General features: G+C 44.8%; 1 protein-coding gene across 1 annotated transcript in view; it reads left to right on the forward strand.

The window, feature by feature from the left end:
• The window catches only part of ANP32A (acidic nuclear phosphoprotein 32 family member A), a 42996-nt gene that overhangs the window by 15550 nt on the left and 7307 nt on the right, over positions 1 to 20139 (forward strand). The window contains exons 2-3 of the mRNA XM_007957318.1: positions 19070 to 19219; positions 19499 to 19621. Of these exons, the coding sequence (XP_007955509.1) occupies positions 19070 to 19219; positions 19499 to 19621 (273 nt within the window). The remainder of the gene's footprint in view (positions 1 to 19069; positions 19220 to 19498; positions 19622 to 20139) is intronic.

The raw sequence follows: 20139 nt of genomic DNA on the forward strand, positions 1-20139 counted from the left end.
GTAGAGAAGGAACAGGCTTGGGAGCTCATGGGGCAGGAGGAAAGCTAGAACGAAATGCCATTCTTTTAAAGCTGAAGGGGCACTGGGGCAGGGCAGCAGTTGCCTCTGTAGGTATTCAGGAGTCTTCCGTCATTTCTGGTGGCTAGCGTGATCATTGTCAGAGCAGCCTCAGAGCAAGGTCAGATGTGAAAGTGAGAGTGTGTCTCACTATTTGGCCATTGTTGTTATGTGCGATCTAGTCAGACCCAACTCATAGCGACCCCTTCTTTGGTTTCCGAGGCCATATCACTACGGAAGTAGATTGCCCAGCCTTCCTTCCCAGGAGTGGCTGGTGGGTTTGAGCCGCCAGCCTTCTGGTTAGTGGTCAGGTGCCTTAGGCACCACGCTACCAGAGTTCCTAGACTCCAGCAAAGTCTGGATTGTGGTCTGAGAGGAGCCCACTGTGTCAGAAAATCAACTTGAATCTGATGAATGCCTTATTAGCCCCAGAAGACTTAGTGTAGCCACAAGTGTCCCTAATGATGGGCAGCACTTGGCTAGCCTAGTGTCTGATGTTAACTAGAGTTATGGGAGTAATGGTGTCTGCAAATAGAAAATACTTTGGAGGGGTTAAGTGCCAAGGTCACCCAGATCATAAATGGAAGTGCAGGGTTGGAATCCCTCATCTTCTGACTGATGCCCCAGCTTCATCTAACTCATTTGTTCATTTATTTAGCACATATTGGTTGCCTGTTGTGTGCCAGGTTCTGTTCTAGGCATGGATATAGCAGTGAACTAGACAAGGGCGTGATCTGTTCTGCTCTCATGGAGCTTCTGTTCCATTGTGAAAAACAGTCAATAAACCAGCAAACAAAGGCAAAGCTGCAGGTGTAATAACTGGCACACAGACAGATAAAGCCACATTAAAGGGGATGGGTGATCCAGAAAGCCATCTGCAGCTGGCATTTGAGCAGTTGCTCAAATGACTACACTAGTCTTGCCCCCATGAGCCAGAACCTTAGAATATTTGATCTGGAATTACTCTAGGAGTTATCTTCCCAGTGAGGAAGCTGAAGCCCAGGGAGATGAAGATGCAAATTCATGAGGTGATGATTAGTAGGCAAGATGGAATGATACAAACCAGAGAGAAAATTACAACAGCTGGCCAAATACTCTTTGCTCACACCCAACCTGAGACATTTCCCCAGGCCAGCAGACTCACTTGCTTTTTCAACCCAGAATGTCTTTTACTATCTTTTCAAGACTCCTACTTTGAAAGATTTGTACTTCCAAATTGCATTTATTAGCAATAATAGATTTGTTTTCTCATTTATGGTTATGCATGTTGCACGGGGCAAAAGTTAATCAAACACGTCTATAATTGCCAGTCAGCTCTCCAGGCAACTAGTGACTAACCAACCAGCTCTGGAGTGGGTCTTGTTCTGGCCTAGGGAAATGTCACTGTTTCTCAGAGGATTCCCCCTTACTTTTCCTTTGCCTTTTTTATTGCTTTTTCCTTCACCCAAGTAAACTTGTACTACTCTCTAATTAGTGGTTTACCCTCTCTTCCCACCCCGATAACCATCAAAGAATATTTCTTTGTATATGAATCGCTTTTCTTGACTTTTTACAGTACTGTGCTCATAAAATATTTGTCCTTCTGTGTTTGACTAATCTCACTCAGCATAATGTCCTTGAGGTTCATCCATGTTTTTGGTGCAAAGTGTCTTTTCATGTCTGTCCATTTTTTAATTGGATTATTTGTCTTTCCGTTGTTGAGGTGTTAAGGTTTTCCATAAATTTTAGAGATTAGCCCCTTGTCCGGTATATCATTGCCAATTTTTTTTCCTAGTCTGTGGGTTCTCACTTTACTTTTTTGGTGAAGTCTTTTGATGCACAAAAGTGTCTAATTTTTAGTGTTTCCCAATCATCTGTTTCATCTTCTAGTATTTGTGTGTTTGTAGTTATGTTCAGTAGTGTATATGTGCTATGTATTAGGACCCATAAGTTTGTCCCTATTTTTTCTTTGATGGTTTTTATAGTTCTAGGTTTTACGTTCAGGTCTTTGATCCAACTTGGGTTTTTGTTTTGTTTATAGTGTAAGATAGGGGTCCTGTGTCATTTTTCTGCAAGTGGATAATCCAGTTTTGTCAGTACCATTTCTTAAAGAGACCACCTCTTCCCCATTTAAAGAGTTTCAGCCCTTTGTCGAAGATAAGCTGACCATAGGTGGATAGATTTACTTCTGGGTTCTGAATTCTGTTCCATTGGTCTCTGCGTTTGTCCTTGTACCTGGCTGTTATAAACTACCTTAAGTTTTGAGATTGCCGAGTGAAAGGCCTCCTGTTTAGTAGTGCTTTACTTCTCCAGGGTCTCTTTCCTTTCCATATAGAGTCGGTGATTAGTTTTTCCAATACTTTAAAAGAATCATGATGGACTGTGAATCAGGATTGTGTTATATATGTAGGTCACTTTGGTTTGTATTGACATTTTTACAATGTTAAGTCTTCCTATCCATGAGCATGGTATATTTTTCCATTTATATATAGGTCTTTTAATTTCTTGTTTGTAGTGTTTTATAGTTTTCTCTGTATAGGTCTTTTGTGCCTCTGGTTAGATTCCCTTACTACTTTTCTGATAACAGCTGTACCTTCAAGTCTTCCACATCTGGTTTGGGGGTCAAGACACCTTCAAGTGCGCTGGAGTGATCCGCCAGATAGATGCCTGTGACCAACGATGGCGAAGCTGGACTCCAGAGCATCTGGGGCTTAAGGGAAGAAGAGCCTACAGTTAAGTCAGTGGTCATCAACTCATCTCCCAAGGACGAGGATGAACCATAATTAGCTCATAGTTTTCATTTAGAAGCAGGTATCCTGCATGAGTTTAAAAGATGCTTCCAGTGAAATAAGACTTTGTGCCAACTTTCCATCATAGAGTTCTTAGTTTCCCTCAGATATATCACACACTCTTTTTTTTTTTCCCTCCTGTGTGTTCCTTTAAACCTTGGACCTGATGTTTGGGGAAAGGAACAACCCAAGTTCAGGAAAGTTTATAAGGATATTATAGTAGTGATGTCTTAACATGTAGGGAATTACAGAAAGGTAAAGACACTAAAAAATATATTATGGTATCTGTCTCTGTCTCCCCATTCCTAGTACCCCTCCTGGTGCTTCAGCCACTGACCACACTGTTCTGATCCATTATGGCCTTTCTTCTCTTTCCTGCTGACAAATGACTCCTCATTATTCAAGGCTCACATGCATCTGTCTCAAGTCCCTCTACTGTTCTCCTTTAAACTTCTTAAGAGAAGGCATTCAATTTTCATCTTCTTACTAAATGTTGAGAAAGAATTTGATATCTTTTCTATATGTTGTGTTTATTTTTCATGTGAGTTCTTATGTGCCAGACACCATATGTGATCTTATTTAATCTGTACAGAAACACTGCACAATGAGTGGGATTACTTTTCATTTGAACACTTGAAGGAACTGAGGCTCAGAAAGGTTAGATGATAACTAGCCCAAGGTTACACAGTACTAAGGGTCTGATCTTGGGTGCAGAAAGCCAGGTCATTGGACTTTGGAGCTGTGCACACAACCTGGGAATCCCAGCTTCAACTTCCTGCCTCCTCCTAGTTTCTTAGGGCCTGTTGACAATATAGGAATACTCTGTACTCTTGACTTTTGTCCCTTGCTCTTCTTTATTATAAAGTCTACTCTTCCAAAACTGAAGTAGAACATGCTAAAATCTGTAGTTATTTAAAAGAAAATAAAATGTTCAGTGATTCTTCTGATTTCCCACCCCTCACTCCTTTGAAATGATTATTTCACACGGTCAAGAAAATCCCGATAATACCAACTTTCTGTATGCCTGCACATACCTTTCTGTGGCAAGGTTCTTAACAAATGTGTCTGCTTTCCCCCATGGCTCTGACATACCATACTTCGAACACTAGGGCTTGTGTACACAAATGAGAAGCATATCAGGGTGCCTAGAGTTACTAAAAGCAAAAATCCCACTGCCATCGAGTTGATTCCAACTCATAGTGACCCTATAGGACAGAGTAGAACTGCTCCATAGGATTTCCAAAGCTGTAAATCTTTACAGAAGCAACTGCCTAATCTTTCTTTCATAGAGCGGCTGGTGGGTTCAAACTGCCAACCTTTTGATTAGTATCTTGAATACTTTAAACACTATACCACCAGAGTTCCTTTGTAATAAAAACCAAACCCACTGTCGTCAAGTTGATTCTAACTCTCAGCGACCCCCATTGGATTTTCCAAGGCTTTAAATCTTAATGGAATTAGATTGCCTCATCTTCATCCCACAGAGCAGCTGGTGGGTTTGAACCATCAACCTTGGAGTTAGCAGCCAAATGCCTTACCCACTATGCCACCAGAGTTCCTTAAAAATACTAAAGAGAGTTTGAAAAGCCTCTATATGGATAGTTGTTTGAGGGTAGGGAAGAAGCCTAATTGGGGAGCTCTAGTAGCATAGTGCCTAAGTCACTTGACTGCTAACCAGAAGGCTGGTGGTTCAAACCCACCAGCCACTCCTTGGAAGGAAGATGGGCAATCTACTTCCATAGTGATACTGCCTCGGCAACCCAAGGAGGGGTCGCTATGAGTTGGGTCCGACTCCACGGCACATAACAACAACAAGGCATAATTGAGGAGTCTCTGGGTGGCATAAATGATTAAACATTGGACTACTGACTGAAAGGGTGATGGTTCAAGCCCACCTAGAGGCACATTGGAAGTAAAGCCTGGCAATTCTGTGGAACATTTTTAGTTTGCACATGTGGGTTCACCATGAGTTGGAATCAAATTGACAGTAAAAAGAAGACATAATTAGGGACTCACATTGCTATCTCAAAAAATAAGTAGCAAACCATACAATCCTCAGCTCATACTATGAGGTCAGAAGAACTAGATGGTGCTCGGCTAACGCTGTCAACCTCTTGGAGAGGGATCTCTGTAGGAGATCCTGGATAGAGTGGGAGAACAATGGAATACAAAACTCAAGATCTTTTTTTTTTTTTTTTCCTTTTAAAAAAAGGACCAGCTTTGCTGGTCTGATAGAGCCTAGTGGAACCACTGAGACTATGGCCTCTAGCTCTGCCCTTCAGGTCTGGGATTAAACCCACTCCTGTGGCTTCCAGCCAAACAGAAGACAGGCATATGAGCTGAACATTTACACTAGGTAGGTGCACTCCTTGGAGAGATCAATCATGGGAGAAAGAAGGGCTGTGTATGCACAGGGAGACAGCTCAGGGGGCAGGAGTGCATGGAGGGAAAGACACAGGGAAGAGGTAACTATAGGGAGAAAGTGGGAAGGAAGCTATTGCATTGTGGGAAATTGTAATCAGTGTCATGAGACAAAGTATATGTGAGCTGCTGTATGGAAAGTGCATTTGCTCTGTAAACTTTCACCCAAATCACAATAAAAATTTATTATAAAATGTAGCAGTATATTCTCATTTTCTGTAAGAAAAGAGTGGTGGTGGGTGTTGAGTGGGTATGACAATGCTGTGTGTTTTGTCTAGAATACCTTGCTCCCCTTGCCATCACTTAGAACCATTCTGGGATGGGAGGAGGCTTATTCCTTATTGAGCACCTACTATAACCCTTGCCTGATGCTTGGTATTTGGGAAGCATTACTTTTTTGATCCTTAAGAACACCACTGAGGTGTAGGTATGGCTACCCATTTCCAGACAGGGAGACTGTCCCAGAGAGATCAGAAGGCTCTCAAGGACCCTGAACCACCCTTGTGTGTATTGTAACAGTCCCTTCCCTTGCTTATTCCTCCCAGTTAGGGTACTCTGAGGGCAGAAGATAGGGACACCTTTATCACTGTATTACAATCCCCAGTGCCTGGCATAGTGCCTGACATTTAGTTGGTTCTAAAATAGGTTTTATTGAATGAGTGGAGTTTAAGTAACTTGTCTATATAGATAGATAGTGGTGAGCCCATTTGAGTCACTCCAGTGATCTGTGACTGCCGCCCTGTGGGTCAGAAGTGGTACCTGTTTCCTGCTCTTTTGTTAATAAGCTGGGTGAATGCAAAATGACATGTGCAAGATTATTTGTTGCAGAATTATTTATTAGAGCAAAAGATTTGAAGCAACCCAAATACTCAGCAATAAGGGACTGATTAAGACAAATGATACATCTGCACAATGACTTTGTAATACAGTTGCAAATAATGAAGGTCTTCATGTACTGATTATAAATGAACCATGAAAAAGGGCAAGGTAAAGAACAGTATATAAAATGCTAGTTTAGGGTAAAAAAGAAAAATAAGATTCTGCTTTTGTATATATATGTGTAAACAAACCCTAAAAGGATAATTTAATGGGTGGTTAACTTGGAAGACAGTCAACAGGATGTGATGAAGTAGTAACATTTCCTTAATCTTTTTGGTTTAAAATGAATATGTTAAAAAATTTAAAAACTGTAAAAGAATGAAAAAACAGAAGGGTCTTTGGACTAGTTATTTTTACTTAATGGGCTTCAGCCTCCCCTCCATAAAATTGAGGAGCTGGAATAGAGTGAGGCTTTTTAGTCTGTGGTGGGATGTTGTGTAGATTGTGCATTTCCCTGGCTTTAGTCGCTTTATAGAAGGCCCTGACTCTATCCTAGAATGGTCTGTGGAACCATCTTTCACCCCTGACGTGAGCCTGGAGCCGGATCAGCTCAGGATGTTTGAGAAAGGTGGGGTGGGGCAGAGACCAGGGAGCCTTCAGCAGAGGTGTCAGGCCATGTTCCCCTCCCCATTCCTGACCCACTATTCTGATGTGACTTAGTTGGTTCTTCCCCCTAGGTGAAGGATTACAGTGAAGAGAGACTGTCTGCAGCATTCTGGCAAAGTGTTGTGGTTTGATAGGAGGAAAAAATGGCAGAATGTTTTTCCCTAGGTTAAACTTTTAATACTTTTCAGTTTGGCAAACATTTATTGAGAGCTAAGTACAAGGCAGTGTGGGGGACTCAGATTTGCACAGCATCTAGTCTCTGCTTTCTGGGGTGCAAAGTCTTGGATAAGAGACCTACTCATACAATTCATCATAGTAACCTCCAGGAAGGCATGGTTTACTTGTTCCTTTCATACGCAGCCATTATTATCTCATTCAGTCCCACAGACTTGTGAGATTGGTAGGGATTCTTCTCCCCATTTTTTACAGATGAAGAAATTGAGCCTCAGTGTGACATCTTGTCCAAAGTCACACAGTTCCTAAGTGGCAAAACCTGGAACTAAACCAGATTTTCTGACCACTACTCATGTGCCCAGACACTCATAATCAAAACATTTTCCCGTGAAATATTTCTCAGATATGTGGCTTAGGCTCATTTCTACCTGGAAACATTGTGTGTATGCAGTTCTGAATGAAGCACCTTTACTTTTTTTTTTATTTTATTATTTTTGTGTGTGTGTGTGGCTCTTTTTCACTTAAGATAGGGCAAGGGAAGTCTCAGGCTTCTGGCTAGGTCTTGGGTCTTACTTTCTTTTCTATAGTTTGAAGAATTCTGTCTTTCACTGTCTGTGGAAACCCCATCACCCTGCAAGCAGTTACATGAGAATAACCTATATGTCCCTATGTGTATAGGGGTGCCTGTGACATACAGCAACCTTCTCCCTGCCCCATTCCATAATACCACCTCTTTTCCTTTCCTTCCACAAGTTCTGTTGTGGCCATATGGCCTCCTAGCTAGTACCCAGAAGGGCCACACTTGTTGCCCTCTCAAGGTCTTTGCCCTGGCTCTTCTCTCTGCCTGGAAGGCTCTTCCCCAGGTGTTCAGTTGGCTTCAGCTGTCCTCTGAATGCTCATCTTCTTGGATAGGCCTTCTCTGACCACATTTTGTAAAGAATGTAGTGTCTTTGCCACTCCTGCTTTACTTTCTCATTTTTTGGTAGCATTTGTATACATTCTATCACATTCCCCCACTAGAATGAGAATGCATGAGGGCAGTCACTTTGATTGCCTGTATCGCTTGGCTCCTGGCATATAATAGACACTAAATATTATTGAATAAGTAAATTAGAAGGCTTTAACCTAAACAGGGAGCCCTGGTGGCTCAGTAATTAAGTGCTTAGCTGCTAACCAAAAGACTGGCAGTTCAAACCCACCAGCTGCTCTGTAGGAGAAAGATCTTCTTCAAAGTGGAAAAGCTCAAAGTCATTGTTTTAAGAGGTGGGAAAACCCAGAGCTTACCTCCTTGCAGCACTTCTTCCTACAATTTTATTTATTCATTCATTCAGTTACTGTTGAGTACTGTTTATGTGTAAGGTTCACTGTGAACAGTCACTTAGCAGCTTCTGCTTCATATGCTTATAGGGACAGAGAGGGAGTTCACTACTTTTCAGAGAAGCCCATTCTTACGCGGGACAGCCAGAATGATTTTAAACACGCTTTTATGTTGTAAGTTGGACAGAAAGCTGCTGCTGCACACTGATCGTTCTTGAGCTGTCTGAACTACACAGAGTAAATATACTTCCAGTTGCACATGACACTCCTTTAAATAGTTGAATAAAGATAGCTATCATGTGTCTCCCCAACCCTCTGGCCCAAAACATCACTAGTTCCTTCAATTGTTCTTCTAGTGTCACAGTCTTCCCCACCCTGCTTTGCTTGCCTTCCTCAAGTTTGCTCTTCCTCAACTTTCTGAACTCTGAGAGTAGAATTTAAAACTTGGTCTCATGAACACAGAGTGGTTTGGAACTGACCAGGGAACCTTGGTCTGTTCTCCTTGTTTCTGTCAACATAGCCAGGGACGACCTTGTCTGTGATGGCTGCCATGGCAGGGACCTCCTTCACATACTCCTGATGAAAACAAAAATGATGATGTCCTTTTTACATTGTCCCTTGTCTTGTTTTTGGGGTTTTTTTTTTTTTTTTTTTTTTAGCAGTTTAAGATTAAAACAGCTATAGACCTGTGAACAATTAACTCTTAATCTGTAACCTAATTCCAAAAACAGTAAATATGGATAAAGTTCTAGTTCCAAAACTCAAATGAGGAGGGTGGGACTCAGGACGTTAAGCAAAACCTACCAAGCCTATAACCTTCCCCTATCTTTCCTCATACTGACAGTCTTTTACTCAATGTCTCTGTCCTTATCTGTCTCTTTCCTTTCCCTTCCCTACTCAATCTTCCAGCAGCTTCCCCATTCCTTCTTTATTTCTCATTCCATTGCTTCCCAGTTATCCCCTTTCCAGTTACTTAGAAACATAGAACTCTATTTCTTAGTATTTCTCGCACTTCAATCACCGATACCTTTACCAGACTTAGGCAAGCATCACATTGCACATTTCTCGAAAGGAGAAAAAACTGAGATTAAATTGCTGCTTATATGTGACCCTTGGCTAATTTGTTTTGTGGTCTTAAATAGAAAAATCTTTCAACCCAGCCTTAGGTTCTTCTGCATGATTGATCCCTGTTTCTGTCCAAATCAACAGTTTCCAGTTGGCAGTTGGACACCAGAGCTTCAGTGCTGCGCATTTGCTCTGCTTCTGTCATTGCCAGTGCTGCTGTCATTTTTGGATAGAGGTGGTGAGGAAGGAGGCCAAGGTCGAGGGTTTTATCTTTGAGACCGTTTAGCCTTTCCCTGCCTTTTTTTTTTTTTCATTTCTAGCCCTGTTGGGGGGATAGGCTGGAGGGGGAGTGGGAGAGAGAAAAGGGGACCTGGCATCAGACCTTAATTCTTTTGGCTGAGGCCTACAACTATTTTTATTTTCATTGCCTGTTTCCTCTTGTTTCGAGGAGTTCACCATGGAGAGGCTGTAGCTTTGGGGTGTGGGCTCAAAGTTAGGTGTTCTTGAGTGTGGCCCAAAGTTTGATTCCACAATGAGTTTACCATGTAACCTCCGGTGGTTCATTTGGTTTCCACCTACCTTTGTCAATTACCCAGGAGAGTTGGATTGAATTCAGTGGCTCCCTGATAATGGTGATCTTTTAACGCTTTGAAGCTTTTTTTTTTTTAATCCCAAAAAAAACTTCACTGCCATCAAGTCGGATCCAACTCGTAGCATCCCCTCCTTGGGTTTCCGATGTGGTATCACTACCAAAGTAGATTGCCTAACCTTCCTTCTGAGGAGTGGCTGGTGGGTTTGAAACGCCAGCCTTCTGGTTAGCAGTGGAGTGCTTTGGGCCGTACACTACCATCTGGCAGATAGCCACCTTAATGCTGTGAGAAGTGTCCCATCTCTGCATGGCATGGTGTCCTTTCAGAATGCTTTAATGCTGCTGGGCTCAGTTAGAAGCTTTGATTTCACATGTCTCTGATTAGTGGAACCGGGGAACTGACCTCTGCAGACTGATCTTCTACTCACTTCACTGGGCGTGGGTGGCAGTCAAGGTTCCACAGCCTGAGCCTGAGCTAGGTTGTGCTGTTTCTTCATCAGGTCTTTGACCCACTTATTTCCTGTTCATCAGCCCTCTGCCAAGAATTTACATTTCCACCCCAGAGATACGAAATCAGAATCTGTATTGGAACAAGATCCCCAAATGATTATTAATGCATACTTAAAATCACCTGGTGATCTTGTTAAAATGTAGATTCTGATTCAGTTTATCTGGGGTGAAAAGGTAAATTCAGAAGGTTGAACCAGAATGAAGTAGTTTGAAGCTTTGGTTTTCAGACCTCATTGGCCCTTTCAGATGTTATTGGCCCGTAGGAAGCTGAGAAGACACTGGTGGAATTGCCTCAGCAGACAGTCCTTGCTGTCCCTAAGTGGTTCTGTAGGGGCAGGCTCCCTGGGAGGGATAGAACAGGTAGATTTCCAAGTGTCTGCAGATTCAATGAGGTGATGCCTGGGGAAGAGCTTTGTCAGTAGGACTGTGCTGAAGAAATGCCAGGTATGTCAACATTTTTGCTGCAGGTCAGGGAGGCTGGCAGTGGGGTGAAGCTAGAGACAAGTTGCCTAGGGATGAGGCTCATTGATGGATGGGGACTAGGAATCCTATGAATTTGCACTTGATCCCCATGGCCACTAAAGACCTTTAAATAGGAGAGATGGGACAGGATGTGACATGATCAAAAGTGCGTTTTAGGAAGATTGATCAGGATTTACCCCCTTTGCTCTCCAGACCTTCCTCTTCTGTCTCTTCATGGCTTCTCTGTCACATGGCAGCAGTGCTGTGGCTCTTTAATAAGATCATCATGGAGGGCTGTGGTTCATTATGGACCACAAAATTGGTGAGCTGGGAACAGGCCCCTTGAGTTGAGGTGCTTGCTCCCTACTACCCAGAGGAGGTTAGAGGCCCCTCGATGGCCGGTGCAATGGCGGGCATCAGGTGGGACAGTGCTAGGCTCCCACATTTGGAATCCAGCACCCTGGGCCTCTAAGGGGCTGTTTTTGTGGTCCTGGTGTGTTTTAAGAGACTAGATGATTGATTTTCACATTTCAGTGATTACCCAGGATAATTACCCAGTGTCCCAGATTTCCTTTCTGGCATCCCTCGATGGTGAATGCAGGGCTCCTTCGGCACATGAAATCTCCTGCCTCTTTTTGGGGAACAGTGACTGAGTATGGGCTCAAAGAATAATGAACTACTAAGGATCTCATCTCTGTACCTGGGCTCCATTGCCCAGTGGATGGATTAGGGGACTGACCAAAGCCCAGTGACAGGAGGTGACTTCCCACAGGGTACACAAAGCAAGTTAGTGGCAAAGTACTCAGGCCATCTGACTGCCTGAGAAGCATCCTTTGCACTGATTCTCAGTGCTTCTTGTCTTCTCTTCCCTTCTCCTCTTAGTTGCCATTCAGAACACTACCTGCTCAGACTAGTGCAATCACTGGACTCTGCTTCCAACCCCTGCTTCTTTGGGCCTTCTGCAAGATAAAGGGAACAGCTATTTAGGAGATGAAGCCAGAGGGGTTTTTACTCAATCAAGTCACCGGCTCGCCAGTTCTGAAACCCTCATGTTTCCCTCTCCCCACTGTATCCACCACCACCACTCCCTCCAACAAAGTCAAACCCAAGACTTCTGGGCCTATTTCCAGATGCTCAGAGAACACTTTCCCGTATACGTAGGGCTGGGGCAATCAGGGAGGGCTTCCTGCAGGAGGTGGGACTAATGGATCCTTGAAGTAGGAGCAGAATCTAAATGGGAGGAATGAGGTTTATGCAAGCAAAGATGCAACTTGAGAGAGGGGCCCACCTCTGCTAGGGTTCATCATCTAAACTGGCTCATCTGACAAGCCCAAAGTCTGTCCTTGCCTGGGTCATCAGACTATTGCCTTCACGACTGACTTGGCTGGAGGAAGCAGGTGCTGTGGAACCAGCTTCTCAGCCTTGGCCAGGCAGAAACCAAGTCCTCCGTTCACCTGCAGGAGGAGGTAGGAAGCCAGTTCCAGGAAGCTCCGGACAAGTCATAGAGTTTATGTTAATGCCTCCTTGCTGGCCCTCTTCCAGCCCTGGCAGACAGCTTAATTACCGCTGCTGTGCGCCTCCGCTTGCGTTCCTTGGCTCCCTAAAATAATAAGGATGGCGTCACCACGTTACTGCGGCCATGTGCTCCGTCCTGGGCCTTTAGAGTGCTATTGAAGAAAACAAAAACATTCAGGGACACAGGCACCTTGGAGAGATTGTATTGTTTTTAATGTAACATGGGACCCTGCTCCTAGTTAAGATATTACAAGATATTTGAGAGGTGTAGAATTCTAAGTCTCAGGCGCTTGAGTTGCAGAAACTTGAAGGCTTACTTAATCCGATGGCCTTCCATTAGGCACTGATCTCTGATCCAGGTTGGTGGTGTGGAGAAAAATCACCCAGCTCTGGGTTCCTGGGCTCTAGGTTCAACTCTGCAAAAAAGAAAACAAACCCATTGCCATCAAGTTCATTTTGACTCATGATGATCCCATGTGTTGCAGAGTAGGACTACTCCATAGGTTTCTTGGCTGTAATCTTTATGGAAGCAGATTGCCAGGCCTTCCTTCTGCAGCACCTTGGATGGGTTTGAAGTACCAACTTTTAGGTTAATAGTCAAGCACAAACCATTTTGCTACCGAGGGGTCTTCTTGCAAACTATAGGTTGGTCATGTTAAGAATGACCCAAAAAAAGGTAAAGAATGAGGATAAGTTTTGTTCCAGTTTTGTATACCTATACATACACAAAATCATGTGTGCACTAAGCCATGGGATAAAACACATTTCTTGCTATGCGTTACGGTCAGAAAGCCACTGGCCTAAGTAATCTCCAAGGCCCTTCCAGCTTTTGAAACATCCAACTCTTCTCCCAGAGCCTTGGCTTTCCCCCATGGATCATAAATGATTTTTACAGGTTTTGCCACACTTGTCTGTTGAGGCAAAACACATAGATTTTATGGTTAAAATGACAAAATCACTAGCATCCATCACTCCTATGTAATACCTTTGGGAAGCCCACATCCCCTCTGCCTTAGTGTCTCAAACAGCTTGGCCTTTTAGCTAGAAATGGATCTGCAACAGGGGATGGCCCATTTAAAAGCTGACCTATTTAAAACCCATGAGCACTGACAAACACAGGGTCAATTTGATTTGAGTCTTCTTTTCTGTGCAAAGACTGGAACTTGCAAACTAAATTGGTCAGGGACCGACAAGGTTGAAACCAAAGCTACAAATATTTATTGAATTCTTCCTCAGTGAAGGAAAAGAAAACCAGGGTTCTCTGTCAGTGAAAAAAGAAAAACCAAGCAGTGAGCAAAAATACAGGCCTTGGCTGGTATAAAATCGAAGGGAGGGGGGCATGTATGCTATGGGCACACCATCTTGGTTCTCTAACAGGTTAAGAGGCCTTGTGTTTTCTTAAGGAAGCCTTGCAGGCAGCTTAGATAGCTGTCTTGCCTCTCACATTCATACTCAGTAAAAGTGGCTTTGAATGAAGGAGAAGGCAAGTGGCTTCTTCCAAGCTGGGGACACTAAGCATGTTACTTCATTTAACCCAACCCTAAGAAATGAGGATTATTGTTGTTGGGGAAACTGGAGCTCAGAGAGGGGAGATGCTTTGTCCAAGGTCACACAGCTAGTAACAGGAGAATTTGGATTTTAACCAGGTCTGCCTAACTCCGGAGTCTGCCTGCTGTCCTCAGGAACTGCTGAAAAAATTAAACGGCAGATCTCATTCTGAGCTTCCTTCTCTCTAGCCTCATCCTTCAAAGGGGGTCCCGTTTTAGCCCTAAGCTGGCATTTTAATCAGGGTGGCCTTCACAGGCATGTGACCTGTACAGTCACTCAGGGCCCTGTGCTTGGCTTAATGGTCTATGGTCATTGTCTTGAAATTCTTAATAATTTTCAAGCAAGGTAACTCACATTTTCATTTTGCATGGGCCCCACAGATCATGAGCCAGTGTGGGTTCTAAGATCCTGCATGTGCTTTCTTGGCCTTCCTAGGCCTACTCTTCATCTCCCTTTAGTGTGCCCCATCCTGTGGTGGAGGCATTTGAAGAATGTACTCAGTCCTGCTACCTGCCACATTGGACTGTGGCTGTTTACCAGCTACTTGTCCCCTCCTAGCCCTCCACTGCACCTCTTGGTGACAAGGACCCTAGCCTTGGCTTGCAGTGGCCACATGTGCCCTAAGCATTTGCCCAGGTGAACAACATTGCAGAAGCAACCTGTGTGGAGGGGGACTTCTAGGGCTCTTGCTTGAAGAACACTGGGTCAGGTGGAGGCAGTGGGGATGGACACAATTAACCTGCCTCCCCCAACCCAAGAGTTATGTGTGTGTTGGGGGACACACAGTTAATAACTTAAAAAAAGTTGTTGTTTATGAAAGGTAGCACTCATTCCACACTTCCTCAACTAGTTACAAGTAAGTTTTACAGTGGTGTGACTGCTGCATTCCCAGCTCCTAGTGGTGTGTCTGGCACACTAAACAGGACATTTGTTAAGCAGTTGTTCTGCTGTCCTTCTGCCTGCTAGGCTGATTATGGAGGACAGTTCCTGACCTCTAGGAGGATCGAATGCTTAATACTCAATTAAATGATTCATGCGGTGGCTGCTTTCAGTGCCTTGGGATGCTAAGAGCCAGGTCCAGGAAGGCCCCATGCTTCGTGGGGAGGGTACTTGAACAAGATGAGTAGTGTGAAGGTGAGAGGTGGGGAGTAAGGAGACTGGAGGAATAGGGGAGAGGTCAGGAATGGAGGACTTCAAAGGTCATGCTCGGGAACTTGGATTTTTTTCTGGAGGCAGGAATGTTTGCTAGGCTGGACTTTGTACTTTATAGGTTAAACAGATGTTATCATCATCCCATTTCTGCAGAGGTAGAAGCCTGAGACCTGAAGTATAGAGCTTGACCAGTCAAGTCTTGGGACTCCAAGTCAAGGTCTGCCCCCACAGTCACAGAACCCTGTTTGGAGCCAGAAAGTCAGGCTTGAAGTGACTTGAGGTGACAGTGAGTGACCCCAGGCTGCAGTGTTGGGAATGGAGGAGAAAGGTCAAATTTGAGAGATTTTAAGGACGAAGTTACTTTTGAAACAAGCAGTAGTGTTCCTGTTTGTAATGGAAGTTTCAGCTCCCACTGGTGAGAAGGACTGATGATGGGACCTTGCTTTGGGGACAAGTTTTTCAAGAAATGCAGAAGTGGTCATTCCACCCACCTTTCCCCACAAGAGATTCTTTGGAATCTCTCCCCATTGACATCTCTTGGGGCTGAATATGTATGAATATGACAGCTCCCATTAGACATTGATGACACTTGAGGAATGAAACTTTGTCGGTTTGGCTCTGGGGGCTGAAAAGCTCCTTACACAAACAGAGTAATTCCAGTTGTTGGATGAGAGAAAGTAACCACATTCGGGTATTTTTAAATGGCCACTGTGGCCAGTGGAATTTTGAGAGCATCTAAACCCAAAGTACAAGTTTTTAGTTTAATTTTAACTTTGCACTTAGCCTTGGCAGGGGGAGTGGGCCTTAGTTTTCTGTTTCTTTTTTTGGAGGGAGGGGTCCTTTTTAAGCAGAACACACCCTACATGTGAAAGGGATGTGTTCTTTGCATTGAAGAGTTTCAGAGCAGTGGCCACTAACCACAGATGAATGGAAGTAGCTTCAAATTGCAGTTGAGTTTAGAGTCAAATGGGTTGGAGGCTTTCAAACATGTTAGTCCACCCTGGAGCTCTGAGAAGATATAGTCCTCCATGGAGGCAGGGGTTGGACTGAATGACTCCACAGGTCAGCTGGTGGACTCATGTTTCTGTTTTGTCTTGTTTGGTCAGTTTCCACCTTCCAGGCAGCCTCCCATTTAATGCACCATCCTGCCTCACTCTGCCTGAGAAGCAATGGGGGCTTTCCCTCCACTTGGTTTGGGCTTTTTGGTGATATCAGCACCCTCCAGATCTAAGTCCTGCCCTCCTCTCCTCTGTCTTTGGTCTCACCCCAGATGTACTGAAAGCCTGCCAGGAAGGAAATGCAGAAGCAGTGGGGATTCCAGAGACCCCCCCGCAGCCCAGACTGTTAACCACCACCTGGTGGGTCAGAAACCACAGGGTTTCCCAAGTGCTGCCTAGGGAAGAGTAAGGTCCCCAGGCCCCACTCCAGAGTGTTGCTGCCTGACTGCAGCATCATTTGAGCAATGGCTTGCTTAGATTTTGTGCTTTAGTTACCAAGGAAGTGTAACTAGGGTGGGGTCTGCTGGGAGTAGCACCCAACTGACTGGTGAAACCGTTAGGAGAGGGGCTAAAGGGGAGCAGCTAGGGTCAAGGAAACTTGTAGAATTGATTTAGGGGGTCTGGGAGCACTTGGGTACTCCATTTTGGGAATATTGGAGAAGCCATTTGCGACTCTCTTCATCTTGTGCCTAGTGCTGGCCTGCTTCATCCAGTTGACATCCTCTTCTGTGAATATGTCCTAGGATTTTTTTAGTGAGGAGAATACCCCATGGAGCAATTGTCAGGTTCAAATGTGGTAATATGTGTGTGAAAGACTTTAGAATGTCCTTGGTTCATGACAAGGGCTCAGGAAAGATCCAATGACTATTATCGATAAAAATACTATTAGTGGCTCACTTACTGTCCCCAGGAAGACTGGCCACCAGTTTAGTTGTAATGTTGGGAACTGGGGACTGGCCCGATCAACGCTGTGAAACCTCATATCTGCCTGGCGTCCTGGCAGGGGTGGCAGTCAACAACAGCATGCCTCTCCAGGAAAGAGGCGGACATCCAGGCAGAATTCTCTTAACTCCCCAGCAGCCCCTCCCCCATTGCTGAGGGCCCTTGACACGCCTAGAAAAACCACATGTCTGAAATCTTTGAGGGTGGACTGGAATCCCTTGTCATATTTGTCTGTCTTTGGTGAAGCTTAAGGAATTCCCAGGGCCTTCCCAGGAAACCAATTGCTAAAGAAGACTGGACCTTGTGACTCTAGTGTTTACTGCAGATGACAGAAATGCTTCCCCCTCCCCCAAGGCAGTTAATCTCTGGCATTTGCTCTGGTCCCCTAAGGCCTGGCTTCCTGGCTCTACACTGCTTCCCTACCTTAGAGCAGCAGAAGGCCTACAGCATTTATTCCCAGGCATTCTTGCCAGTGACCTTGAGAAGGTGGTTTGACCTGGCCATCTGGCTTCTCCTAGAGATTGAGGGCATGGAAAGGGACTCGATTTCTCCCAACTAAGAGCCAGTGGCAAGGTGGGCCTTGGGTGGCCAGTGTCTAGGCTGAGAGCCCCTTAGCACTGGGAAAGAGCTGCCATTCCCCTGCACTCCTTTGTAGTTATGCTGGATGGAACCTGCTATCGCAGCTCTCTTGGCGGAGCATAGTGCCTTTGTCCACTCGGGTAAAAGCAGGGCGGCTCCGGGCTTCTATGGTACTGTGAGATCCAGATATACTCAGAGTGCTCCTGCTCTGCCTGCCAGCAGGAGTGGACTGAGCCAGGGGGCAGCCTGGTGTGGATCCTATTCCCATTTCCTCTTCTCCCATTGATAAGAAATCAGGACCTGTGGATAGGAGTTCAGGGGGCAGCATATCTAGTCAACACCCGAAAGTATTTCTTGGCAAGCTGCAGATAGTAGGCAGATGAGAATGGCTGTGCTCTGAGCTGAAGAAACTCTGGGCTGACCATTATAGGGGGCGTCGAGCACAAGGTGCAGCCAGGAGGGGTCACCTTTAAGGAGCCCTCCAGGCTTCATAAGCAGCCGGACTGCTCTGCAAACAGGAGTAGGTAACCCTGGGCTGGCTGCCTGGAGGACCAGGTACCCTTGTCTCTCTTGCTGACACACCTCTGGGTCACTTCATGCCGAGGTCCTGATTGCTCTTCCTCAGCTTGTCTTTTTTCCATCTTTACTGGATCCTTTAACTTTATCTTCAAGTCCATTCCTGTGTAAGACAAGTCTTCCTTTTAACAACTGAGAGAGAATGTAGCTTTCTACTGGTTCTTTCCACCTTGTTAGAAATAAAGGATTTAAGATCCAAATTTTGGGTAAAAGAAAAAGAGGGGAGGACAGAGGGCTAAAGTGCCTCCAGGGAGTTGGGAGAGGGGAGAGAGGCGGTAGACAAGGGACAGTGTCTCCAAAGATAGTTTTTTGGATTTTGCCAACCTCAGCATTTCATTATGGGCCTATCCTGGGTTTATGGATTTCTGTGTCCTCTTCCTACATCTACACTCAGGACTTTGAAAAGCAGTCTATAGCCACACTATCCAACATGGTAGCAGAATATGGCTCTTTTACACTTAATGACATTTACAGTGCAGTTCCTCAGTGACACGTATCACATTTCAAGTGCTCCTTAGCCACATGTCTGCTCTGTTGGGCAGTGCTGAGAATGGAAAATTGGGTTTCCTGGTCTGATGTCTGACCACGGGGCAGACCAAATGGGTGACCACAATGTCTTAACACCAGACTCCAGGTGGGCAGGCTTTGACTAATGGTAAGAGCCAGTAAAAGCAAGTGTACATGTGCATCTTGGGAACCATCAACAAGCAAAGGGTCCCCGACTCGTGGAGGACAGGAAGGTGGGGGCTAAAGACAGCAAGCAGACTAGGGTCTTAAAAGGGGTGTTAGGGTAGGGATATTTGATGGTATGGTAAGTCCTAGGCCAGGAGGACCTTGAACAGCATTATAGAGCTGGTGCTGGCAGGGAGCTATGGGACTGGTGTTTTATTCATGCTGCCTTCCTTTTCCAGGTGAAAGAGCTTGTCCTGGACAATTGTCGGTCGAATGAAGGCAAAATCGAAGGCCTCACAGATGAATTTGAGGAACTGGAGTTCTTAAGTACAATCAATGTAGGCCTCACCTCAGTCGCAAACTTACCAAAGTTAAACAAACTTAAGAAGGTAAATATGAGTGGAGAGAAGGAGGGAGGGAGAGGGAGAGAGAGTGAGTGAGTGTGTGTGTGTGTGTGTGTGTGTGTGTGTTGGGAGGAAGACTATATTACTGCCTGGTGTTTTAAGTGAGCATAATTACAGGTAAAGCCAGGTGCGTGCAACAACATGCTGGATAATTCCCTGAGACTACTTTTCCTTCCTGGCTGTGTCTGGTGAGAGCCAGGTATCTCTAAGCTGAGCCTTCATGGTAAGAGCTGTTTCTGCTTCTTCTCTCCTTGCCTTGTTTAGCTTGAACTAAGCGATAACAGAATCTCAGGGGGCCTGGAAGTATTGGCAGAAAAGTGTCCGAACCTCACGCATCTAAATTTAAGTGGCAACAAAATTAAAGACCTCAGCACAATAGAGCCACTGGTAAGTCATTTGGATCCTCCCTTCTCTGTAGGGGCTTAGGGATGGAGAGGAATTGCTATCAAGGAATACTACTATTTATCGTACTTCCTTTGATTCTCATTATTGTTTTATGAGACAGACTTGGAGCTACTATTTCTTTCTTTGTCCATAGAGAAAGTGAGGCTCATAGAAGTTGAATGGAATGGCCAAGGTCAAATAGCTAGAATTGGCAGTCATTGGGAAAGTGGGTGAGGACCTTGCTCTCTGATTTCTGGTCTGATGCTTTTCCCTTCATGGTTTTTGCTTGACTTTGGGAACCTGAGCTGCAGTTTCTTCAGGCTTAGCATAAGCTTATGAGCCTTCTTGCGGGGTTAGGAGGAAGTGATAACCAAGGTTTAAGCTGGCCCCTTACCTCAGTGGGGCCCCATTTCTCTTTGACTTGACACTGTGTTCTGAACTGCAAGAACTCTAAACTGAACATTATAGGGGTGATGATAATGCTGGTGACTCTGAAGGATGAGAGTAGGTCTGTTTGAATA

Source organism: Orycteropus afer, unplaced genomic scaffold (genome assembly GCF_000298275.1).
Source record: "Orycteropus afer afer isolate SDZICR_OR568_19922 unplaced genomic scaffold, OryAfe1.0 scaffold00015, whole genome shotgun sequence".
Classification (NCBI taxonomy): domain Eukaryota; kingdom Metazoa; phylum Chordata; class Mammalia; order Tubulidentata; family Orycteropodidae; genus Orycteropus; species Orycteropus afer.